Source organism: Nothobranchius furzeri, chromosome 9 (genome assembly GCF_043380555.1).
Source record: "Nothobranchius furzeri strain GRZ-AD chromosome 9, NfurGRZ-RIMD1, whole genome shotgun sequence".
Classification (NCBI taxonomy): Eukaryota; Metazoa; Chordata; class Actinopteri; order Cyprinodontiformes; family Nothobranchiidae; genus Nothobranchius; species Nothobranchius furzeri.
The window spans coordinates 75,191,771-75,218,031 of NC_091749.1; the positions used below are offsets into that span (position 1 = coordinate 75,191,771).

At 48.6% G+C, this 26,261-nt stretch overlaps 1 protein-coding gene across 6 annotated transcripts in view; it reads left to right on the forward strand.

Annotated features, from left to right (window-relative positions):
- Positions 1-24,855, forward strand: part of igdcc4 (immunoglobulin superfamily, DCC subclass, member 4) — a 55,681-nt gene extending 30,826 nt beyond the window's left edge. For 2 of the 6 annotated variants that reach the window (XM_070555187.1, XM_054732624.2), the window contains exons 4-20: positions 1,198-1,255; positions 2,191-2,325; positions 2,876-3,028; positions 3,828-4,238; positions 4,316-4,480; positions 4,775-4,912; positions 5,142-5,321; positions 7,866-8,078; positions 9,247-9,345; positions 9,442-9,628; positions 12,307-12,434; positions 17,387-17,557; positions 17,649-17,783; positions 19,189-19,291; positions 19,440-19,665; positions 19,787-19,918; positions 24,196-24,855. In XM_070555187.1, coding sequence (XP_070411288.1) covers positions 1,198-1,255; positions 2,191-2,325; positions 2,876-3,028; positions 3,828-4,238; positions 4,316-4,480; positions 4,775-4,912; positions 5,142-5,321; positions 7,866-8,078; positions 9,247-9,345; positions 9,442-9,628; positions 12,307-12,434; positions 17,387-17,557; positions 17,649-17,783; positions 19,189-19,291; positions 19,440-19,665; positions 19,787-19,918; positions 24,196-24,714 — 3,153 coding nt within the window. In that variant the 3' untranslated portion in view covers positions 24,715-24,855. Of the gene's footprint in view, positions 1-1,197; positions 1,256-2,190; positions 2,326-2,875; positions 3,029-3,827; positions 4,239-4,315; positions 4,481-4,774; positions 4,913-5,141; positions 5,322-7,865; positions 8,079-9,246; positions 9,346-9,441; positions 9,629-12,306; positions 12,435-17,386; positions 17,558-17,648; positions 17,784-19,188; positions 19,292-19,439; positions 19,710-19,786; positions 19,919-24,195 lie in introns of all 6 variants that reach the window. The other 4 variants (XM_054732621.2, XM_054732623.2, XR_011521669.1 and 1 more) reach the window with 3 other exon arrangements.
- Positions 24,856-26,261: the final 1,406 nt, after the last annotated feature.

Here is a 26,261-nt window from a genome sequence, read left to right on the forward strand (position 1 = left end):
GAAACACTTTAGATACATCAGATCTCAATATGAAGTTGGATATGTATACAAATAACGGCAGGGCAATGTCTTAGGAACAAAAGGATGCCGAGTCTTTTAATGGAAATAAAAGTTATCAGCCTGCAGAGGGCTCAATTCTGTAGACACCCTAAAATCGGAGTGAAATGAAGACGTGGCAGGCTAGTCCATTATTTCAAAAACTTAATTTCTGCAACTCAGATTGCTTTTGAGTATCTTGTGTGGCGCCCATGAGCTTGTGTGCATGCTTGACAACATCGGGGACTGCTCCTAATGAGACAAAGGTTCCTGAGCCTTTAGATGGTCTCTCAGTCTCGTTAAATGACTGAAATAAATGTAGTTTTGCACAGTATTCTAATGTTTCCAGCTTGACTTTGTGTGTTTTAGTAGCATTTCTGTTGCTGCTAATCTAGTAAAGGTTAAATAAATAAATAAAATCCTTTAAAATGACACTAGAAGAGGCACAAGCCTGATGGAGGACTTACATTTACTAACGTGGGTCAGACCCAACCACAGAAGAGCTGAAGCTGGGTGGTAAACACACACAGGTAGTTCTGATAACACCTGAGCTCCATGACGTCTGAGACGGATGCATCAGTGTTACAGCGGGGCTAAAGACATGATCAGAAACAGGTTACAGCTGGATGATCTAGGAAGGTAGAAGATCAGGACGTCTGAGCGGTGAACAGGTGAGCGGACCTTCGGGACGTCCCGCTGTCACGCTAAGAAGGACACGGCTGCAGATTCAGGCAGAAATAATTAGATTACTTGTAACTGAAAAAGCTGTTTTATTTATTTTATATTTTTTATTAATGTCACTATTTTAAACTGCATTATTCCCATCACTGCCAAGGACACAATGACAGAATTCTCTGTCCGGAGCCAGGATCGAACATGCAACCTTCCGTCTACTGGACAACCTGATCTACCCCCTGAGCTACTGCTGCCCTAATGTCATTAAAGGACCACTATGCAAACAGTGAGAACACAGGGTTACCAACCTGCTCCTCTACCTCTATCTATGGGTGTTCCTCACAGGTCGATGCTGGGCCCAGCCTTATTCAGAATATTAATAACATCGTTCATGCTGTTGACAGTTCTCATATGCAGTTATATGCAGACGACGCCATTTTATATTCATGCAGTTCTTCCTTGAACACAGCTTTGTACTCCTTGCAGCACAACTTTAATCATCTTCAACATGCCTTCTCCAACCTTCATCTTCATTTAAACACAGGTAAAACAAAGTTCATGATCTTCAACCATAACTTACCACCCTAGTGTTGTTTCCCTGGATGGAACAGAGCTACAGCTCGTCAGTTGCTATAAGTATCTGGGTATCTGGCTTGGCAGCACACTTTCATCTGACATTCACATGAATTCATTACTTTCTAAAGTCAGTCTAGAATTGGGTTTCTATAGCAACAGGTCATCCTTACTCGTTCTGCAACGCAAACCTTGGTCAACATGGCGATCCTTCCATCTTAGATTATGGTGACATCATTTATAGGACTGCTTCTAAAAACTTCTTCATAAACCCGATTATTTATCACTCAGCACCCCGTTTGGTCACTGGTGCCCCTTTCACTACTCATCATTGTGATCTGTACTCACTCGTTAACTGGCCATCCCTCCATTCCTGCAGGATGTTACATCGGTACCAGTTCATATACAAAACCATCATCGGTAGAACCGTCATATCTTCTCTCATTACTCATCACTTCCAACAACCAGCACCGTTTACCTTCCAGTAACTTCATCTCTGGTTATTCCCAACGCTCGCACCTCCTTTGGCTGCTCCTCATTCCAGTTTGCTGCTTCCAGTGACTGGAATGAGCTGCAGAAACCACTGAAGCTCACTGCCTACGTTCCATTATCTACCTTCAATAATTCATGGTGATCAATAGTTTCTGATCAGTGTTCCTGCTTCTGAGTATTAAAGACTGTCTTAGTCTGTTCTGACTGCTCGTACGTGTTATATATGAGAACAGTCCTTTGTCTTTATGGCTAACTGTTATTTTGTCTTGTATGTTTTTATCCCATCTGTTGTTCTTTGGTGTAAAGCTAACTGTGTGCTGCTGCCTCTTGGCCAGATCGGCGTTGTAAATGAGTGAGTTCTCAGCCCACAAATCAGGTTTAATAAATAAAAGAGCTTCCCTGTTGTGCTTACAGGCACCACGCATGCATTGAACCCAGTAGTCATTGTTGCACCGCCTCAGAACACCACAGTCCTGCTTGGTCACCTCGCTGTGATGGAGTGTATGGCACAAGGTCACCCAAAACCTCTAGTGTCCTGGAGCAGACAAGGTGAGCCTCATCAAGAGTCACCTTTTCCTCTTCACATTCCTTCCACTCTGAATTCTTCTGTTACCGTGTGCCTTTATCAGCCACCCTGACACACATGAACCTACGTCTGTCTTGATTTTAGAGATGAAGCTAAAACTCCCTCATCTTGCTGTGGCTGCTGCAGTCTTGTGCTGCATCTGAAATGTCTCCCTCCTTTACATTTTCTCTAGATGAAATTGTTTGTTGTCGGGCCACAGGCAACATTTTTCATTTGCATGTTTAGTCACTAATGTAGACAATGTAAAAGCTGTGATGGATCAACTAACCCTGAGAACAGAGACTGTCCATTAATGGCCAGCAATATTCCTCAGAGTTAGAGTGGATGAGCCTAATGTTCCAGTGAAAAGCCGTAGAGCCACCTGTTGGTCAGCCCGTGAGACTACACGTGAATCCCACTCTCTTTATTCTGTTGATCAGGTTTTAGAAACAGAGACCTGATCTGAGCTCGTGTCTACTGCTGTAGCATCCATAACCCTTCTCATACCTGCACCTTCATTTCCCCCTCCATCAGATGGAAAACCCATTTCCACCGATGTGATGGTCCTGGCAACAAACTTGGTGATCAGGGACACTCGGCGCCACCATGGTGGTGTCTACGTCTGCAGAGCTAACAAACCCAGGACCAGAGAGTTTGTCTTTGCTGCTGCGGAGCTCCATGTTCCGGGTAAGAGTCGCCTTGTGTTGTGTGGATGATGACATCACAGCATCTAGAGCAGTGTTATGAGGGAAGACTCATTATGGTGCCTTTGAAGGTCTAAGATAATGGAAAGATGGATGGATGGATGGATGGATGGATGGACGGACGGACGGACGGACGGATGGATGGATAGTTGGGTGGATGGATGGATGGATGGATGATGAATGGATGGATGTATGAATGGATAGTTGGATGGATGGATGGATGGATGGATGGATGAATGGATAGTTGGATGGATGGATAGTTGGATGGATGGATGGATGGATGGATGGATGGATGGATGGATGAATGGATAGTTGGATGGATGGATAGTTGGATGGATGGATGGATAGTTGGATTGATGAATGGATAGTTGGATGGATGGATGGATGGATGGATGAATGGATAGTTGGATGGATGGATGGATGAATGGATAGTTGGATGGATGGATAGTTGGATGGATGGATGGATAGTTGGATTGATGAATGGATAGTTGGATGGATGGATGGATGGATGGATGAATGGATAGTTGGATGGATGGATAGTTGGATGGATGGATGGATAGTTGGATTGATGAATGGATAGTTGGATGGATGGATGGATGGATGGATGGATGAATGGATAGTTGGATGGATGGATGGATGGATGGATGGATAGTTGGATGGATGGATGGATGGATGGATGGATGGATTAACAGCAGCAGCGTTGGAGTTGGTGCATGTGGCAGGGTGGACGCTGTGCACTAACAGTAGGCGTGGGGTAACGTTTTGCCTTCTTGCACCACTAGCCCCTCCAGTGATTGTTCAGCCCCCAGAGGCCATGTCACTCTCCAGAGGCAACACGGCACGGTTCCTGTGTAACAGTTCTGGAGAGCCTCTGCCCCTGCTGCACTGGCTGAAGAACGGTCAGCCCGTCAAGCCTTTCAGACGGTTGAAGATGCAAAGTCCTGGAGTCCTGCTCATCAATCAGCTGGCTCTGGAGGATGCAGGCTACTATCAGTGCATAGCTGACAACGGGCTCGGTACAGCCTGTGCCACTGCCAAGCTGACGGTCATCGTGCGAGAGGGCCTGCCCAGCCGTCCTCGGCACCTGTCTGCTACCCCGTACTCCAGCACCACTGCCCTGCTCGCCTGGGAGAAACCCGAGTATAACTCCGACCAAGTCATTGCCTATTCTGTGCACTGCCAACACCTTTCAGGTGGGTGTCCTTCAACAGGGCCAGGAATGAGCAGCTTCACCTGTAAATGAATGCATTAATTACCCATGCTTCCTTAGGCAATGACAACGTGGAGGATCGCTTTGCGATGAACAACGACACCACAAAGTATCTTGTCAAGGAGCTTTTTCCTCACACTGCCTACACTTTCTTTGTGGTGGCTTATTCTCCCATGGGAGCCAGTCCCCCATCACTGCCTGTCACTGTGGAGATGCTGGAGGATGGTGAGTGGATCAACTATTCCACAAACACGACACGACTGCACACAACAATCAGCCATGACAGCTGGAAATAAGGCAGGGCAGGGCTGGAGCTCCTGAGGACTCAGGGCTTATGAATGATCGGTGTCAGCAGATAGGAAGTCACTCTCTGAAGAGCCAGTTAAGCTTTTGCCGGAAGGCAAACCCCCACAAATCCAACTGAATCTTTATTTTTCTAATTTTGAGTCCGCTTCGGGCCGTTTGCTCATCGTTGTGCTCTGCTGCTCAGAAACTCTGGAGGTTTTTGTGTTCCCACAGTGCCAAGTGCCCCTCCTCAGCTGTCTGTGGCGAGCACGTCCCCCACCGACATCAGGCTGACGTGGCATCCGCCGTCCTCGCAGCAAAGCCGAGGAGCCCTGACCCGCTACCGCGTTGATTATGGTGCTCTGGATCAAAGTAAGTAACGTGCACCGGCCCAAAGCCTGAACCTGGTTAGGAACACTTGGTGTACTTTACATCTGTGGCAGATCTTAGTTTTCAGTCAGATAGCTTGTCTTGGTGTAATTGACCACTTGATAGATGATTTAGGAGAAAAACATAACCTTTAAGCTCCGCTTCTGCAGCATCGGCACCTAGCTAACAAGTGTGTCAGTTTATGTTGATTTAGCTGTGATTTTGATGGCAGGTGCTGTGGTCTCAGTGGAGGTTAGAGGGAATGAGACCAGCTTCACCCTGAGAGGGCTGCAGCCGAACCAGATGTACCGTCTGAGGATAGCAGCAGGAACCGGCGTCGGCTTCGGCATTCCCTCTGAGTGGGTTCAGCACCAAACTTTAGCCCGCTACAACGACAGCGACCGCAGCATGGGTAAGACTTGTGAATTACTCTAGGCCTTTTGTTAGAAAGAAAGAAAGAAAGAAAGAAAGAAAGAAAGAAAGAAAGAAAGAAAGAAAGATATATAACAAGATAAAATCACAAGGCGGCTCACTAAAACAAAAGTGTAAAAAAGAAAAAAAAAGATTTAAAATATGTTTAAAATGAGAAAAATTTAAAATTGTGATTAAAAATGTAAGCAAAGGGAGAGAGAAAATGCACAGGAGAGAGGGAAATCAGTGGATCCTGAGGAGTGCAGAACAAGGAGAAGGTCAGTCAAAAGTCAGCCTGAACAAGTGAGTTTAAAGGAGACCACTGAGTCCACTGATCTCAGGCTCAGGGGGAGAGAGGTCCAGAGTCTGGGGGCCACAGCAGCAGATGATCTGTCACCTTTGACCTTTAGCCTGGTGCTGCACAACCAGTAGGCTTTGATCACTGGACCTCAGGGACCTGCTGGGGGTGTAGGGACTAAGAAGATCACCAATGTAAGATGGTGCTTGTCCATGTAAGGCCCTATAGACCAGAACCAGGATCTTGAAATGAACCCTGAAGGTGACTGGCAGCCAGTGAAGCTGGAGGAGAAGCGGGGTGATGTGGGTGTGTTTGGAGGACTTGGTCAGAAGCCGAGCACAGGCGTTCTGAACCACCTGTAGACGGTTCAGGGAGGTTCTGCTCAGACACGTGAAAAGAGAGTTACAGTAGTCTAAGCGTGAGGAGATGAAGGTGTGGAGAACTGTCTCAAGTTCAGAGCGGGACAGAATGGGACTCAGCTTAGCAACGTTCCTGAGATGGAAGAAGGAAGAGCCAACAAGAGAACTGACATGAGAATCCAGGGTGAGAGCTGGGTCAAAGGTCACACCAAGATTCCTGACAGAAGGTTTGGTGTGGGAAGCAAGCTGACCAAGAGAGTCTCTGACTTTGGGAACCAGCTTGTCTGGGGCACAGATGAGGATCTCAGTCTGATCTTCATTCAGCTGAAGAAAGCTCCCACCATCCAGGTTCTGATAGAGTCTAAGCAGGTGTGTAACAGCTGCAGCTTAGACATCTCATGGGGCTTAAAGGAGATGTACAGTTGGATGTCATCCACGTTAGGGTTTTGAGCTAAGAGCTATTTTTGTGTTTAAGGATGTTTCGTTAGAGTTTTGATCTCTTGGTCAGTCTTTCAGTGCTCTGTGGTGGAGAGCCGTGGGCCTGGTAACCAGTTGAACTCAGCTGTTGGTGTTTAGTGGTTTTTGAGTCGTTAGTTAAACCAGATAGTTTCCAGTTTCCTCCCGTTTGACAACAGGGCGGCCTCTCAGTGGCTCATTCAGCAAAAACTCCTGTAGATAGTTTTTGTACATTAAACATGCGAACCATCTTTAGACTCCCACTTTATACAGTTCCCTCACCCTCCTAGACCTCCAGAGGGAAGGAACATCTCCTTATATCTGAAAAGACATTTGACCTGTTTGGGTTGCCGGGTCTGGCTCGGGGGAAATGCAGAAACAAGACTTTTGCTGACTTTAGCGTGTTGTTTGGAGCGTGAGGATCCGAACGTTTGGATAGATGATGCTGTGTCAGCTGAAGTCCTGCTGCCTTCTGAAACGGAACAGAAGTCCATGTCCATGTGGTTTGATCACCAGGTTTCTTCCTGTCAGAGTTCTGATTCACATCTCTGGACCGTTAGTGGAAATCTGATGAGGAACAGATTACGTGTGCTGTGAGTTAGACCTGAAAGCAGAGGTGCAGGCATGTAAGCCCGTCTGTTGCTGACAGCTTTGTGAAGGTCTTCAGTTTGTTGTTCTGACAGGAGTAACAGGCTGGGAGCCACCATCAGGCCACCTTCTCAGAGCAGCTTTTCATCATTACTACATTACAGTAAACTTCACTTTTTATGGATATTCTTGAAGAACCTTGGACATTCCAACCAGACGTGCCATGCAGCTCATTCCCCCGCAAATGACCAGTTGGTGTGGAGCTCATGGAGAACTTCTTCAAGGCGTCTAACACCTGACAGCCATGTTTTAATGAGTGTGTCCGATTACGATGGTTCAGCCTGAGTGTTCAGGCAGGCAGGCTGAACATGAAAATAGTCTCCTACACCTATCTCCTGCAGTAGCTTCTGATAGAAACAGACGGTGAGACTCTAGGATTGGAAAAGCCTGACAGATCTACGTCACCCTCTTGTGTTAAGCCCTCTCCTCACGTGGATCAGCTCTAGTTCCTGAAGCAGGCACATTGAGCCACAGCTGTGAGGGAAACCAAACAGAACCTGGAAATGACCCAAACAGCTTCACAATCCTTCGCTTTGGAGTTTACTCATAATATTAATAGCAGGACAGAATAAACAGAACCAAGCTGCCACTGAGCTGTTGGTGTAAAACCCAAAGGTGCTGCGCTGGAGTCATGTCCATAACTGTTGTACGACGCTGTTGATGAATCCGATTGAAACCATTCTCACCGGTCGTCCTACATTCAGACCACAGAAACGGACCAGACCATCTCAAGTGCACGTCTGGGTGTTTGTGTTGATTCTAAGTTTGTTTTTGCTTCTTTCAGTGATTTTTGCTCCAACGGAGCTGAAGGTCAGACCCAGAGAGAATATGATCAATGTGACGTGGCAGCCATCACCAAATCATGCCCTGATTTCTGGCTACAAGCTGTCCTACCAAGAGGCAGAGGCCGACGAGTCCTTTGATGGAAAAAGGTCCCAGTATGCCCACACCATCAGGCTACGGAAGAAGGCTAGGCATCATTTGCTCACCGGTCTGGGTAAGCTGGCTTCATCTGACAATCTGCCACTATTTTATTTTTATCTGCAGTCCTGCCGGGGGTTTAATGCTTTTTAACTGGTGTCTTTGGCTAATTCATCCATCTAATTCATCCTTCCATCCATTCTGTTCACTTAAGAAATATCTCCAAACTGTGAATGTTGGTGTCAAAACATGAGTCAGTCTCTCTGGGTGGAGCAGGCGCTAAAGAAGGCTAAATGTATTTTGGGTCAGCCTCTCCGTGCGCTACACTCGTGCCCTCAGGGCGTCGTTTTTATGAACCTACTCGGAAAACAAATCAGTTCCTGATTTGTTTTCCGAGTAGGAGCCCGTTGTGAGGGCGACTCGTCTCTAGGGCTTTATGTTTAATGTAATGTTGGTAGGGACCCATTAATTGATTGATTGATTGATTGATTGATTGGTTTTATATATTTTTATGGTTTTATGGTTTTTATGGTATGCTACAAGTAAATTGCCATTTGGGACCAATAAAGTTTTCTGAATCTGAATCTCTACATGGTCAAGCTCCTCCTTATATTACTGACCTGTTAAAGCCTTATGCTCCAACCTGAGCCCTCAGGTCCACCCACCAGAACCTTCTAGAAGATCCAAAGTCCAGGTGATCTCTCCTTCCAGACTGTTGCACCCCGACTCTGGAATGATCTTCCTTTATCCTTACGCAGCCTGGACAGTCTGGACACTTTTAAAAAACAGCTGAAGACCTTTTATTTAAAGCTGCTTTCACCTAAATCTTTAATTTTTTTATTTTTAATTCAAATGTTTAATCTTTCATCTGTTTATGAAATTTTATAATTTTATGATATTTTTCTGTTAATCTATTTCTGTTTTGAGATCATTATGGTTTTATGACTTTCTTTTCTTTTCTTCTGATCTACTGTATGTGAAGCACTTTGTGATTCGACGTCTGTGTGCTGTAGAAATAAAATGTACTTGCTGCGTACTCGCTTACGTAAAAGTTTCCTACAGCAGAAAAACCAGCAGATTCCAGTAACTTACTCGCAGCCTTCACTCTGGATGCAGTTTTTCTTTTCAGACAAAATATTGTAATAATTCTGATTTAAAAAATAAACATTGGTAGAAAATGTAATAACAAATGAGACGGTTAGATTACAGAGGAACAGATTTGGAAGAGGTCTTCGTTGTTTCAGCTCCTGACCGACAGTATGAGGTGAGAGTTTGGGCATTCAACAAGCAGGTGGACGGGGCAGCTGCCGTGTGGAAGGGAAGGACGGACAAGGCTACTAAATGTGAGACTCCTTTTGCAGTACATGGCATGAGCAGCTTCTCAATGTCTGGATGTTGACCAGGATGTTAAATTAATGTCGTGCTAACTCGTGTTCCAGTGCCTCCAACAGTCGGTCACCCTCCTCCGATCCCCCCGAGCACCATCCAAGCCACATCCAACAGCTCCACATCCATCTGGCTCCGCTGGGAGAAACCGCGGTTCAGCAACATACGCATCATCAACTACACGGTGCGCTGCAGCCCGTCGGGAACCACCAACGCATCCCTTGTCACCTATCACACCAGGTAAGATGGTTAGAATTTGATGATATTTGTGATTTCGATCCTCTGACTTGGGTGGAAAACGCTGGCGGATCTCTTCACAACTCCTCTTGGGTCTGTTTAAACACAAAGGTTCTCTGATATAAATGATGGAGGTAGAGTCATTTCACCCTGTTCTAGAGATTATGCTCTGTTAGGAAGTCTGATCATATGTGTCTTCACTGATGTTGATGTGTTCTGGCAGCCATCTTGGATTGTACTCATTATAAAATGTAACTGGCTATAGAAACAATGATCCATCCATCCATTTTCGGCCGGTTATCTGAGGCTGGGTCGTGGGGGCAGTAGCCTAAGCAGGAAGGCCCAGACTTCCCTCTCTCCAGCCACTTGGACCAGCTCCTCCAGGGTAATCCTAAGACATTCCCTGGCCAGCCATGAGACCTAGTCCCTCCAGCATGTCCTGGGTCTTCCTTTAGACCATCTCCTGGTTGGACATGCCTGGAAAACTTCACCAGGGAGGCATCCTAACTAGATACCCGAGCCACCTCAACTGGCTCCTCACGATGTGGAGGAGCAGCGGGTCTACTCCGAGCCCCTCCCGGACGACTGAGCTTCTCATTCTATCTCTATGGGAGAGCCCAGCCACTCTGTGGAGAAAACTCATTTCAGCCGCTTGTGATCTCGTTCTTACGGTCGCTACCCAAAGCTCATGACCATAGGTGAGGGTAGGAACGTAGATCCACCGGTAGCCTTCTGACTCAGCTCTCTCTTCACCACGACAGACCGGTACAACGCCCGCATCACTGCAGATGCAGCACCAATCCGCCTATCGATCCCACGCTCCATCTTTCCCTCACTCGTGAACAAGACCCCGAGATACTTAGACTCCTCCACTTGGGGCAGGACCTCATCCCTGACCCGGAGAAGGCTTTCTACCCTTTTCTGACTCGGATTTAGAGGAGCTGATTCTTATCTCAGCTGGGAGGTGGGAATTAAATTTTCTTCTGACAAGAGACTCCGCCAGACGTTCCCAGCAGACCCTCACAGTACATTCAGCCCTGCTAGGTTTGAGCGGTGTCCTCCCCCACCATCAAAACCAACTGGTCAGTTGGCAGCTGTTCCCCTCTCTTCACCTGAGTGTCCAAGACACAGATGACAACAAAGTCGATCATCGAGCTGCGGCCTAAGGTATCCTGGTGCCAAGAGCACATATGGACACCTTTATGTCTGAACAGGATGTTCATTATGGACACTCCATGACTGGCACAGAAGTCCAATAACAAAGCAGGTTCTGGAGAGGAGGGTCTGTCGGATTGTTGAACCTCAGATTCAGGAGGAGCAATGTGGTTTTGGTCCTGGCCGTGGAACACTGGACCAGCTCTATACCCTTAGGGGATCCTGGAGGGTGCGTGGGAATTTGCCCAACCCGTCTACATGTGTTTCGTGGATTTGGAGAAGGCGTTTGACCGCGACCCTCGGGGGGCCCTGTGGGGGGTACTCCGGGAGTATGTGTCATCAGACCCTTTGATACGGGCTTTTTGGATTTCTGTATGACCGGTGTTGGAGCTTGGTCCGTATTGCAACCACTGCGAGTGAGTTGAGCTTGAGAGTTGAGCTTGAGAGTTGAGTTGAGAGTTGGACTCTGCCAAGGCATTTTGTCACCGATTCTGTTCATAACCTTTATGGACAGGATTTCTAGGTGCAGCCAAGGGAGGGCATCCGTTTTGGTGGCCTGAGGATCAGGTCTCTGCTTTTTGCAGATGATGTGGTCCTGTTGGCTTCATCAGAACGTGATCTTCAGCTTTCGCTGGAGCGGTTCACAGCCGAGTGTGAAGCAGCTGGGATGAGAATCAGCTCCTCTAAATCTGAGACCATGGTCTTGATTCAGAAAAGGGTAGAATGCCTTCTCCGGGTCAGGGATGAGGTCCTGCCCCAAGTGGAGGAGTTTAAGTATCTCGGGGTCTTGTTCACGAGTGAGGGAAAGCTGGAGCGTGAGATCGATAGGTGGATTGGTGCTGCATCTGCAGTGATGCGGGTGTTGTACTGTTCTGAGCCGGTAGGCAAAACTCTCAAGTTTCTGGTTGATCTGTGTTCCAGCCGTCACTGATGGTCTTGAGCTTTGGGTAGTGACCGAAGGAACGAGATCGCGAGTACAAGCAAAAGGAGTTTTCTCTGCAGGGTCGCTGGACTCTCCCTTATAGATAGGGTAAAATGCGCATTCATCCAGGAGGGGCTTGGAGTAGACCTGCTGCTCCTCCATGTCGAGAGGAGCCAGTTGAGGTGGCTCGGGCATCTGGTCCATGGAGAGGTTCTCTGGCCAACTAGGGGGAGACCCAAGGGAAGACCCAGAACTTGCTGGAGGAACTAAGTCTCTCGGCTGGCCAGGGAATACTTTAGGATTTCCCCGGAGGAGCTAGCCCAAGTAGCTGGGGAGAGGGATGTATGGGTGTCCCAACTCCAGATAAGCAGCTGAAAATGGATGGATGGAAATATGACTTTATTGATCCTACAATGTCAGGATAGATCCTCCAGCTCAGGAAAGATAGCATTTTTTCACAGTTGATGTTGAGGTTAGAAAGAAAAAGGGAATATAATTCACCTTTTTAATGTACAAACTGACAAAACTCCATTGAACAAGCAGATGTGTTTGAGTTGAATGTCAAACAAATGCCCACACTCAGAGGACACCTTTGGTATTGCAGTTCTGCTCTGGAGATCCTGCTTGGAGGACTGAAGCCTTTCACTCGCTATGAGCTGGCGGTTCAGTCTAATGGGGTGGATGCTGCGGGACCTTTCAGTGGAACCGTGGAGGAGCCCACTCTGCCTGACCGTGAGTTTCCCCTCCACAGGATCTCCTCTGAAGATAAAAGCTGCACACGCACGCACGCACACACGCACACACACACGCACACACGCACACACGCACACACACACACACACACACACACATACACACACACACACACATACACACACACACACACACACGCACGCACGCACACACACACACACACACACACACACACACACACACACACACACACACACACACACACACACACACACACACACACAAGGCCCCAGCACAGAACCTTGTGGGACACCAGGGGTAAGAGAGGTGGTGGAGGACCTAAACTTGGAGACGGCCACAGAAAAGGAGCGCTCAGAGAGATAAGAGGAGAACACTCCAGAGCAGATCCTGATAGGTCTACCCAGTCTCTCAGCCTCTCCAGTAGCAGGTGATGGTCAACAGTGTCAAAGGCTGCAGTCAGGTCCAGCAGGACCAGAACAGAACAGTCCCCTGCATCACTGTGAGTCAGAAGGTCATTAGAGACCCTAAGAAGAGCTGTTTCAGTAGAATGAGCTCTACGAAAACCTGACTGGAAGCTATCATAGATGTTATGTTCATCAAGAGCAGCTGTGAGTTGTTTAGCCACAACCTTTTCCAAGATCTTGGAGATGAACGGAGGTTTAGAGATGGGTCTGAAGCTGCTATGGAGAGAGGGGTCGAGACTCGGTTTTTTAAGAAGCGGGTGGATTACAGCGTTCTTCAAAGTAAGCAGGGACCTGACCAGAGACCAGAGAAGCATTAATTATAGAGAGCACGCTGGGACTGATGGACTGATTAGATGCAGCAGATGGACGTGGAGATGGGTTTTCTTCCACAAGCGCTCAATTTTTCTGCATTGGCGCTTTAGGCTACGAAGGCTGTCATTAAACCAGGGAGTAGGGTTCACTGCAGAACCTGGAGCCTTGTGTTCCACAAAATAAATAATGAACAAGAATCTGCTTCTAGACCTGCAGAAGGAGAGAAGAAAAAATGGGACACAACAACAATACATCAGGAGCAAGCTATCACTGCGTCAGCCTGATGATGAAATATATAAACAACATTTTTTAACTGAACAATCACACGATAGTAAATCACAATGCATTTAGTGCCAACCACAGCCTTAAGACATGTGTTGAACGTGCCCAAGTCCATACTTATGAGAGCGCCATGTGAGCACCTGTGTGTGTACACGCCCTAACCCATGCTCACACATGCACATACAACCCAAGACTTACAAAAATGCACGCTGGACACCCACTCATGCTCCCCATACACACCCTATTCACTCTGGTCCCAGTACTGCTGCACATGGGGTACAACCATCACCGGTTACCAGAGTTTGACCCTTTCTGCTGGGGTGCTGATGAGCAGGCTCCCCCGGCCAACGCTGAGCACAGCAACCCACCACCCCAGACCCCAACCAGACGGCCAGATCTCCCTCCTAGCCTCCAGCCCCAGGAAGCCAAGCGACAACAGAGGTGGCTAAGACCCCCTAGTCTCCCTCCCCGTACTACAATATAGTGTGTTGATGAGGTGTATTCCATGGCTGTGGTGAGCGGGCAGTGCGGGCATTGCCTGGCCTATGCCAGCTGATGCCACCGCACCACCCCACTTGAACCCACAGCCCTCGGTGTCTAAGTGTGGTTTAAAATTGGAAGTGGGCACCGGCACTCAGGAGGAGGCTGAGATATCCCCCTGCCAAATGCCGTTGAATGTGCTCACTCCCAAGGCCCTAAGTGTGTGTTTGTGCGGAATGTCGTCAGTGGAAGTGTTTAAGGTGCAAATAAAATTGGGGGGCAGGTTGCCACAGGAATGCAGAAATGGGGTCCATACCCGCACTCCCTGTCTTGCCCACCCCCCAAGGACCTATGTGCATGTTTGTGTGATGTGAGGGAGCAGGAGGAGAAAAATATACGGGGATGGGGAGGAATGGCTGGTTGGGCTTAGCCCTCCAGGGAGCCAGCTCCCCCACTGGCCCCAATAGGCACCTCTGTTGTCAACATGCCACCTAGGGCATGGAGACCCCAGCCCATCCTGCCAGGGCCCAAAGCAGCAGCATAACAGAGCCTCACGGAATCTGAGGGCGCCAACCCAGCCCCACCCCAGCAGAATATCTACGCCCATCCCTGCATTTGCACAACTTCCACACTATAAAAATCTATAAAAGCTGTGCTCTCATTAAGAAAACGAGAAGGTTCAGATCCATTCGGACCAGAACCTCTCGCCACAAAAACAGTTTCTTCCCCTCTGCAGTTGGACTTTTGAATGAAAATCCTAGGGCAGCCCACTCAAGTTGATTGGTCCCAGTCACGTGACCCGATGCTGTGCTTGAACCATTCAACAAACACTCAGATTAGTACCTACACGGAGTAGATAGCTGCTTCTCTAATTCTTGCCACTTTTTACATTAATAATTTTATCATGAGTGTTTTATTAGTTCTTATATTTGCTTATCTCTTAATTATTTTTTTTTCTATCTTACCTTCTGCACCAAAATACCGCAGCAATTTCCTAATATTGGGACTTGGCACACATATGGCAATAAAAACTTCTGATTCTGAGAACTAACCATACAGCGAGCAGGAGGTGGGGACGCAGAAACTGACAAGTTAAAGAAAATGCAATGGTGATCTGAAATATAAACGTCCTCAGGACAAACACTGTCAGCGTTTAGACTCAGGGTAAAAACAAGGTCTAGAGTGTGCCCCCTGGTGTGTGTGGGGCCAGAAACATGCTGGGTAAAGCTGAAGGAGTCCATGAGGCTGGAGAAATTCATGGCAAAGAGATCGGAGGGATCATCAACGTGGATGTTAAAGCCACCAACAATCACCAGTCTGGACAGCTTCACAGTGGAGGATAGGAAGTCACTAAACTCCTGAAGGAAAGAACTGTTTGGACCAGGTGGACGATAGACCACAGCACAGTAGAACGGGTCCTTACGCCCGACTTTAATCAGCTGCAGTTCAAAGGAAGCAAAGTGACCAGAGGTTGTAGAGCTACGTGGAAGATGGTCTCTGAAAACAACAGCTAGGCCTCCACCACGACCAGAACCCCGGGGCTGGCTAAGAAAAGAATAACCACTCGGGCAGAGTTCAATCAGAGCAGAATAATCAGATGTTTGCTGCCAAACTTCAGTCAGAAACAGAAAATCCAGGTTTTTAGAGAGAATTAGATCATTGAGCAGGAAGGACTTATTGTTAACAGAGCGGGTATTTAATAGAGCCATGCTGAGTGAGGTGGAGGAATCAGAAACTACAGAACCAGCTGGAGTTAGTGGACGTAAATTAGCAGGGTTAGATCCATGGTGTTTATAAAAACCACTTATGGAGGGAACAGGAGGAGAAACCACTGAGGAATGAGGATAAACTGACCTTAAAAAACTTGGACGGATGAACCGCGTCGCAACACGGCCTGGCGGGAATGCGGAAGTGGCGCTCAGGTCACCAAACAAAGGAAGAGAAGCTAGAAGCATAAACAAGTGCGTGTACACACACAGGTGCTCTCACGCAGCCTTAAGGCTGTGGTGGGCACTTAATGCACTGTGATTTATTATCGTGATTGTTCAGTTAAACTATGTTGATTATATACTTCTTCATCAAGTTGACGCAGTGATAGCTTGATCTTGTAGTATTGTTGTGTCCCTTTTTTTCTATTTCTTTTCTTGTCTCTTTCTGCAGGTCTAGAAGCAGACTCTTGTTCATTATTGTTTATTTTTGTGGACCCCCCCCCCCCCCACCACCACCACCACCACCTTTTGTCTCTTCCTTTCCTTTCTCTTTCACCTCTGTCTCCGTGTCTGGTCGGAATTACAAAGCATCAAAAAACAATAACAATAAAGTTTTAAGTATCAGGCGTGACATTAAAAGCAGACGCTGTGATGCTCCACCTGAGAGTAAATCTGTAAGGCTTGCTACCAGCATTCAGACATCAATTCTGCTTGCTTCACAGCCAGACGGGACACACACACACACACACACACACACACACACACACACACACACAAAGAGAAGTCTTATACTCACCTGGATTCCTGCTCGTTTACCTCTTTTCCTCCGACGTTTTCCTGGGATCAGTAAAACATCGCTGGAGGCGTTCAGGTAGGAATCAGCATTTGGCTCCGGGCCAGCTCGCCGCTCACGTAAACAAGCAGAGAGGTAAATCCTCGGTGCATCGTGAGCAGTCGCAGACAAACTGAAGAACAAAAGATCCTGGCGATCATAGCAGATGGTAGCCGGCACAGTACCGAAGAGGATCGCGGACAGAAGGGGGGCGGAAAGGTTAGTAGAGATAAGTTTGAAAACGTGCCCGGTGACCACGGCTAAACCAATCACAGGCGCCATCTTGTTACCGACGCTGAAGCGGAAGAGGGTAGAGATGTGTGTTAGAATAGTCTGTGGACGTTTTACAGATGTGATACTTTAATAATCGTATTTCTGGCTACACACTACAGGCTAATCCTGTGCAAAGCAAAATCTAGAAGAGATCTTCATGTTTTAAAGCTCATATTCATACCTGTGACTGTTTGCTGCAGGATATTTTACATGCTGGTGACTATCAGCTCACTCACTCTGTTGGCTGGCCTGTAGCAACAGGATGCTAAAACTGCTGTAGTCGAGCGCTCAGGTGTTAGGATGGCTCCTGCATTGGACAGCAGCTCGGATTGGGCCCTCAGGTGTGGTTGGTGAATGGTATCGTTGTTATTAGAGTGGTTCAATCCTCACACTATCCACTAGTTGCATCATCACCTCAGCCCTTGCCCCTCCTGCCAGTACCCTGGTTGCTCCTCATGTCCTGTACCCAGGTGGCAGCAAGCGACACAAGGATGCAGATAGCTGTCACACAGCAGACACCCCCCTCCACCCCACCCCACCGAGACAATGTAGGCTCTGCAGCTGTGAGGCCTCGTTTCTGGGCTCTAATGACTGACCCGATCCAGCTCTCTCCCTCAGGGCCCTCCACACCACCCGAGGAACTGCAGCTGAGTACGCTGGACCCATCTTCTGTGCTGGTGAGCTGGCGCCCTCCACTGGAACCCAATGGTATCATCGTCAGCTACAGGATTTTGTACAGCATCAAGCTCAGTGAGCCGGAGCACTTATGGAAAAATCTCTCAGAGGATGGTAAGTTTTCCTTTTGGAAACCTGCAGACTGGTGTCTAATTCTTGTCTTGTGGTAAGTCATGTGTTCATTACAGAACCCCGTCTCTCTCAGGTGGTGTTAGGAGCGTGGCGGTCCGTGGTTTGTCCAGTGGGACTCGTTACTTCTTTAAACTGGGAGCTTCTACAGAAGTTGGGCCTGGACCCTTTTCACCTGTAAAAGACGTTCAAACTCCTCTGCCCAAATATGGTGTGTCAAGAGACTTTATATTGCATTTATCAACACAAACAAAACATACCTTTATTTAAAGCATTTAAAGCTGAATCATCAGAAAATACAAATATATTGAGGATGACCAAACCTTTTGCCTCCCAAAGGCGCGCCTGTGCACTCAGGGTGACTAAACACAGATTTCCAGGTTATTCCATTAGTCGCAGGACCTTTATCAGCATCTTTTTTAGATTTAAACTACAATGAAATGAAAGTAAAGTAACAGTAACTGACTGTTTGTCTCCATCCCATGTGCTCCATCTGAGCTGCCAGTGAACGTGTGTGTGTGTGTGTGTGTGTGTGTGTGTGGGGGGGGGGGGGGGGGGGGGGGGGGGGCTGCCATCTGCTTTTTCTCTGCTCCTGATCCACAATGCCAGGTGTGAATGAATATCAGTGAAGGTCTGCTTGCTCAGGTTGATTCAGTGTAAAGGTCCTCCTGCTCGTGGAACCGTTTGGGCCCACCAGGGGCTTTAGTGGGCTGGGTCTGGACTAGTGTGGGCAGGAGAACCCACACTTACCCCTGAGTTCACCCACTAGGATCTTGTGTATGGCTGCATGAATGGGGCCCATATGCTTTCCCACATTTCCCCATTTTGATGTAGTGAAGGACAACCCACAGATGAATCTGCCCAAAGGCACCCCATGCTGAGCCCTCGTGGGTTGCCCTGGACCACCTAATGGATGTTTGCACCTAACGTTGGTTATTTCTGTGGGGTCTACCCAGAACCCGAACCCGAACCCATGTCAGCACATGTAGGGAGTCCAGGAAAACCAACAAACCTTTAAGAAAACGAGTTTTTCCTTTAAAAAGACGATGCATAATGTAGACACTTAAAATGAATAGATGTCAAATATTTCAGCATTGAACAAAATAAAACAGAAATGTGACCCAACTGTAGATGAGGTGTTAGAGCGATGCTTAGTGGTTGTACGGGTAGGGCAGCAGCTCAGGATAATGGGTGGGTTCAAAACTGCTGTTTAAATCTGTTATTCTGTGTATGCAGGGCGGGAAGCCCACACATGCCACGGTACCACCGTGAAATGCACAAGGGCTCCACAGTGATGGGCCAAACTGGGGCCACAGGGGGCAGCCCACATATGCAGACCAAGCCCCACTTGGCCCCTAAGTGGCCCCAAATGATGGGATTTGCAATGAGCCCACATTTCACCACAGCTGTGAGTCCGAGTGTGGCCAACCCTTTGTGGGCCAAGTCTTTGCCCAGAGGGATCCCACATGGGGGCACAAATGGGCGTTTGCTCGGTTACATTACAGAACATGCTGGAAGTCCTTAGCTGTTCTTTAGTTGAGAGCTGTGACAAGTTTATAATAATATGAGGTAAGTGATCTGAGATTAAAGAACAAAACTTTAACATCTGTTTCCAGAACTGGACATCCAGGCGGTCACGGGCATCATCTTTGGTGTGTGCTTGGGGCTGATATGCATCCTTCTCTGCATGTGCTACAGTTTCCGTAGTAACAAGAGCAGGTGAGACGTCAGCATACCTGGAATAAGTACCATCATTATGTTTTTTATCCACTGTGTTCTTTAAAATGTCCCCTCGCTAATAAAAAGTCAGCTCCAATAAATACAACATTGTTTTTTCCTTTTCTAACCGTGTCTTTGATCCAACCAGGGAGGCGTCTGTGGGTCTGAGCTCCACAGCGGCTGCATACAGGAAAGGTGGCTTCCCCGTTCCCGCCGATGTGCCAGACGGTGGTGATAGTCACGAGCTGGAGACGCTGGTGCCTCCGGGAAGCCACGGCTCAGGTCAGCAGGCAGCAGAGGACGCAGAGGCCCAGAGTCTGATGGCGAGCACCTCTCTGGGGGAGGGGGAGGACACCCCTGCACCTGAACCCAAGGTCAAAACCTGCAAGGGGAATGCTCATTTCCACACGGGCCACTGGTATTTTGAGCCTTTTGTGTGTGTTAATGGAAGAAAGCAGTGCTCGTTTTAACTGCTCCACTTTGTTGTTTCCTCAGCAGGTTGTCTGGAACGGCTCAGTAAGTCACAACTGGGTCAACAGGATCACGACCTACAGAGACACCATAACAGAAGATTCACCAGCGATGACTAACGGCGCTCTAAAGACGGGTTTCACTGCCAACGGCACGGTAACCATCTTTTTATCAGCCTGTTTCAGTAGACGACGCTGCCTAAACTAAGACAACGACTCAGAGATGATTAAGAAAAGGAAACGTCTCCTGGTGTTTAAAATGGCTTCCTGTGTGAAGACGATGGTGCCGCCTGTTGCAGCAGCTCTCGTCTCTTTTCTCCTTCCTGTTTGCTTGTCTTGTGCTGCGTGTTCTTAGCGCCCCTCACCGCACCATCCACAGGACTACCTCTGTGTTGGGAACGCTCTGGGAAGTTCCTCCAGCACCAGAGCTGTTTGGACACCGGCACTCTTCCACACGGAAAAGGCTCCAGGCAGGAGAGGAAACATTTTACCTCCGTGGTTATGGGAAATGTCCATTCGCTGCCCAGTAGGACTGACAAGCTCACAGCGCTGCTGCAGCAGGACTACTGCTGGGTTTCACTCACGCGACGTCTGCAGCCGCACCAAACTCAAGCGGGGGCAGGAAGTGCGTTGCTCCACGACTAAACAGAAATACAACACGACGCGATGGACGAACGCCATTTTACTGAGTCTTTAAAGGAGCTGGCACAGACGCGATGTCATCTTCTTCTAGGTTATGAGTCGCACTTTTCATTCCCTGTGGAGGATTTAGCCGGCGCTGCAGCGATCGGCAACAAGCCGCCTTGTGCTGCCGTCCTCGGATCACGCTGCAAACCAAATGAAAGCCTTTTACTCGCCTGGAGGCTGTTCAGTGATCCAGAGAAGCTTTAAATGACCCTCGTCTTGTTTTTGCTCTGTAGTTCATTTTAACCCATTAGCTCATGATGATGTAAGCGGGTGATGTGTTGTGTGCATGTGCTGCGAACCCTGAGCCTTACTGAGGCGGGGCTCTTACCCTCAGTCTCTCCAGCGGTTTTTGGGGCCTCGTGAAGCTCTTCGGCAAACTGAGACGTGTTCCCCAACTCCAAAGGTGTTTCCCTACCTCTTCTTTGTCCTGGGACCGTTGGTTCGAGCCCCCTACTGCTCACACTTTGCATTAGTGGCAGCGGCGTTTGGTGACGTTTACCCCGGGACGTGAGAAGGCGGCTGTTAGCTACACTGGACCGTGCTCGGATGCTCTTCTTCTGGTATGGATGACGAGGACAAGTACAGCCCAGTTTGGACTGAAGATGTGTGTAATGTCAGGGTGGAGCTGCCGGCGCCGTCTTGTGATGACGGTCGTAAACTCTTCGCTACTTGGATGAAGCAGTTTGAGGCTGCCGTGCGAGCTCAAACCTGCGGAGCTACACCGCCACTATGGCTGCTCTTTGCCCTCCAGACTGGACGGCGCCACTTTCCTTTTGTGGGACAGCCTCCCTGCGGCGGCACGAGGTGACTGGCCGCCTTTAATCAGAATCAGAATCAGAAAAGGTTCATTGCCATTGTTAGTGAACAAACGATTCACAAACTAGGAACTTGCTTCGGTACTAACGTGCTACATATGACATGAATAATATAATTAAAAAATAGAATAGAGTAGAATAAAATATAATAACTAGCATAAAACTTTGCTATAAAAAAGGCAGGTAATGGTAACATGGCCGATAACGTGACGTTATGTCAAGTACAGAAGACCAGCATGGTTGTGTGTTTATAAGCTGTTCACAAGTCTAACGGCAGATGGAAAGAAGCTGTTCTTATGGCGAGAGGTTCTGGTCTGGATGGACCGTAACCTCCTGCCTGAGGGAAGCGGCTCAAAAAGTCTGTGACCCGGGTGAGAATGGTCAGCTGCTATCCGACCTGCACGCCCCCGAGTTCTGGAGACGGACAGGTCCTGGAGAGATGGAAGGCTGCAGCCAATCACCTTCTCAGCGGAGCGCACAATGCGCTGCAGTCTATGTTTGTCCCTCACCGTGGCTCCAGCGTACCACACAGCGATGGAGGAGGTGAGGATGGACTCAATGATGGCCGTGTAAAACTGCACCATCATCTGGGCCGGCAGCTTGGCCTTTTTCAACTGCAGCAGGAAGTACATCCTCTGCTGGGCCTTTTTGATCAGGGAGCTGATGGATGGCTCCCACCTAAGGTCATGTGTGATGGTGGTTCTGAGGAAGCGGAAGGAGTCCACAGTGGTGACGGGGGTGTCCGTCAGGACGAGGGGGAGAGATGGGGCGGTGACTTTCCTGAAGTCCACAATCATCTCCACTGTCTTCTGAGCATTGAGCTCCAGGTTGTTGCTGCTGCACCAGTACACCAGCCGTTCCACCTCCCTCCTGTAGGCGGACTCATCACCGTCAGAGATGAGCCCGATGAGGGTGGTGTCGTCCGCAAACTTGATCAGTTTAACGGAGTCATGGCTCGAGGTGCAGCAGTTTGTGTACAGGGAGATGAGCAGAGGAGAAAGCACACAGCCCTGTGGGGATCCTGTGCTAATTGTCTTAGTGGTGGAGACATTCTTCCCCAGCCGCACGCACTGCCTTCGGTCCGTCAGGAAGTCAGTGATCCACCTGCAGGTGGAGTTGGGTACGTTGAGCATGGAGAGCTAGTCCTGGAGAGACGTTAAATGAGACATGTGGACATCCCATGCTGCGCTCTCAGACCTGTGTCTCTGCTCGGCCTAGGCTGGCTAATGAGAGTTAGGAGCGATACGCAGCTGATATGTCGAGGCTTGTCACGGGGCCATGAGCAGGAAGCAGTGGCGCAAAAGGGAGAGAAGTTTAGCTGTTTTCTGGCTGGACTGGACCCTGGCCTTCGTGCTAAATGCCATGACCCGGGGGCTACTGATCTGGACGAGGCACTGACTAGCTGGACGTTGTGAGCGGGCTAGACTGGTCATGGGGAGGCAGACCGGCCCCTCCTCCCGCTGGGACCGCCGACAGGGGCTGTGATAATACCGCTGTGGAGCGTTTAACAGCCAGGATGGACAAATGGATGTGAAAGTCATGAAGGCGCAAAGATGGCAGAGGGCTCATCTTCCAGATCATGCAGCACACATGGACCAGCATTTTCCCACATTCGTACCCACAAACGGACCTCCAGCAGTAAGGGATCATCTGAGCGCAGGCAGTAAGATCCAGAACTATAACTAAGAACATGATAGGTCCGAATGAAAAATGGTTGCCACTCCTCCTCCTCGCCCTGTACTTCCAGCAATATGATGATTTAAATCATTTGAAGGAGTCGACTCGTTTAAGCTAACATAGTCCTCTTGCTGCAGCCAGGATTCTGTGAGAGAGAGCAAAGAGATCTGATTATCACAAATCAAGTCATTAACTAACAAAGTCTTAGAAAAAATGGATCTAATGTTCAACAACCCACATTTAATTTTTCTAGTTTTCTGCTCAGTTAATTTGTTCTAATATTTATGAGATTTCCATGATTTGCTTTATTAAGCCTGATATTTAATCTGTGTGGTTTTGGCCGTGGGCAGGACACTGTCTCTATGGGGTAGTGGGTGGGTAACAGTACAGAAGCTGCAGAGGGGTGGGTTAAACTACGACTCTGCTTCCTGGTCTGGACCCTGGGTTGTCATGGAGGACTAATAAAACTGGCCATGTTCCTAGAAAGAAGAGCTGCTCCATCCAAAGAGGGATGGATGCCGTCTCTCCGCATCAGACCAGGTGATGCAAATCAGGAAGGAAACGGAAGAAAATCTAAAAATTTACATTCAGCATCTTTTCTTTCTTCTCCAATAGTCGTGGTCCAGCTGGTGAGATGTTTTCAGTGACGTGTTTCATCTCTAGTGATGCAGTGGAATGTGAACATTGTAGATCGACTCGTATTGACATGATAACTCATCTGTATTTTGTAATTAAATGACAAAAAAACCCAGTAAGACACTAAGTGATAGGACCCCCAGCAGAGGGCAGCAGACACATGTGGGACTAGACGTGGCAGGTTTGGGATGAAGGTGCTAATCCTGATGCTGCGTCTTCAGGATTTAGTTGATGACCGTAGTCTAGAAGGGGTTAAAGGTGAGACAGCCTGCCTAGTGGGACAAATCGATCATGAGTTCGGGACCTGAACCAGAGACTCTCGTTTCCATTGAATCTATTGAACTCAGCAAAATGGCCTCCATCTCCCAACAGTCATAAACCAGGAGTAACCTGTTCTGTTCTCGTCATGAAGGCGGGTCTCAGAGTTCAGTTACGGTCCGTAGGGTTTGAATCCGGGCTAGAGAAGATATTACCTTCATGACCGAGGATGAGCTTTTTTCTGGTGGTCAGACAAAATAAGCCTTTCTGCTCCAAGGCTGCTGTGAGCCAGATACAATTAGAGATGCTAACAGGCTAGGCTCGTAAAGAGAAGTGGCTGATGGACTTTGTTTTGTTGCAGGGACTCGGCGACGGGCAGGGCGCTTCACTGTGCAGTAACCACAGCAACCAGGTGGAGGCGGAAGTCATCGTTCACTCTGGGCTGTCTGACCCTGGCAGGGAGAAGGAGGAGGATGACAGCACCAGAGGACCCTCGCTTTCCCAGGATGTTTATTCCCCCTCGAGTCAGCCGAGTTCACCAGGACAGGTGGAGTCAAACGGAAAACTTCAGCTGGCTGAAAGTCCCTCGAGTCTTCCTTTGAAAAGATTTGTGGCGAATCACAACGGGCTGCTAGAACGCACGGGGCACACGCTGTGTGCAGACGTAGAGCTGCAGCGGGACACGGGGTTAACCAACGGCCTCCGCTCCTCTACGACAGTGGGGCCTACTCTGAGGTCAGAGCAGACGGAAAATGGAGACTCCAGACTCCGCCCATCTGCAGTAGGGAAGGTCATCTCTGCAGGACTATCGCCTGCACCCTTTGTTAGCTCCGGCTTTGTGCACTCTACCTCAGCGGCACACACATATCTGTGTCCGTAGCGTCTGCATCGTGGCCACGCATCAGCGAACTTCCAGCCTGGATTATGTTACACCCAGGAAGAATCCACAGCAAGTCCCACGTGGCATGTGTGATCCTGTTTGTGTTTTTGTGGAGAACAGTTCAGGGGTTCCCCGTCTGCACAGCTGCTCTGTCATAAAGGGCAGATGGATGTGAGTTGGAGAAGGCTGCTTCTCCGTGTCCAATCAGGAATGAGAGAAACCCAGGAAGTGAGCGAGCCGCTGAGCAGGCAGCGTCGGGAGGGTCTGACGCTTCAGCACGTGGATGCTTCAGTATTGTGGCGTTGAGGAATACGCCTCAGCACACGCGCACGCTGTGAGAGTGTTTGTCTCTCCAGCATCCTGCAGTCTCAGGGTCCAAATGCTCACACACACGGAAACCTTCTCACAGGCGTCACAGCCGTTTCCAGATGTGCATAAACTCATGTTTACACCATGTTTAGGAGTGTAAAGAGTCTCAGGTGCCTAATTCTTCTAGGTGCATTCATGACGCGTCTTTTTTACTGAGGATCATATCAGCACAAACATGTCTGCGTGCTACTTTTGAAATAAATGTGCAGATTTGGTTCAGTTTGCTTTCTGAGTTTTTAAACGTTGGTTTTGTTTGTAGAAGTTACCTGCAGCCGTGCTCCAGCTCTTCCAGGTGCACTAACGTCTTCACAGGTGCACAGTGCTGGCAGGTTTTTAAGCCTTTATGCTAGCAGGTTTAAAATCTCCCAGTTTCTTCATCAGAAAGCAGCTGGTCTACATGTTAAGAGGTGTGGAACACTGAGAACCCAGCCTTCCTCAGCGCCTACGGGGGGATCCGTCACTAAATCCAACTAATCAGCTGGGTTCGTGATCTAAAACACGCAGAAACGTGCTGGAGCCAGACCGCAGCGCCAGAGAGGTCCGCTCAATTTATTTCAAAGTCCAACAGACCAGACCGGCACTCTGAAGATGCAAATGCGGTATTGTGTCCACACAGCGCAGTGGGGGTCTGAGTGAAATGTCACGAACCCTGTAAAGAGGCATTTTTGCACAAGCTCAAGAAAATAGTTTAAAAATATGATCAAGTTGCAAAGTACGGCTTTAACATTCATGGACTCACGACGGGGAAGCTGTTGTTGGTTTAGACCAGGAAACGGCACAGAACGTCCCAGCTAGTAGAAGCTAACTGTTAGCATTAGCTACTCCACCACTCAGCAGAACTCCTCCAGGCTTGTGTTATTGGTGGAGATGAAACGTCAACGTATCAGAGCAGCCGGAGTCAGTGGTAGAGTTGTGTTGCTGTTAGCCAATCAGAGGAGAGATTTTCTGATCGGGCTCACTTTTACTTCCTGTAAGTGGCGCGCTGCAGCGTTTTTCCCCAGAGTACAACTTACACATGGTTCTACAACCCCCCAAGGCGCTTCACAACACACTCAGTCGTTCACACGCTGGTGGTGATGAGCTACGATGTAGCCGCAGCTGCCCGGGGCGCACTGACAGAGGCCAAAACTGGCGCCACCGGTCCCTCCGACCACCACCAGCAGGCAAGGTGGGTCAAG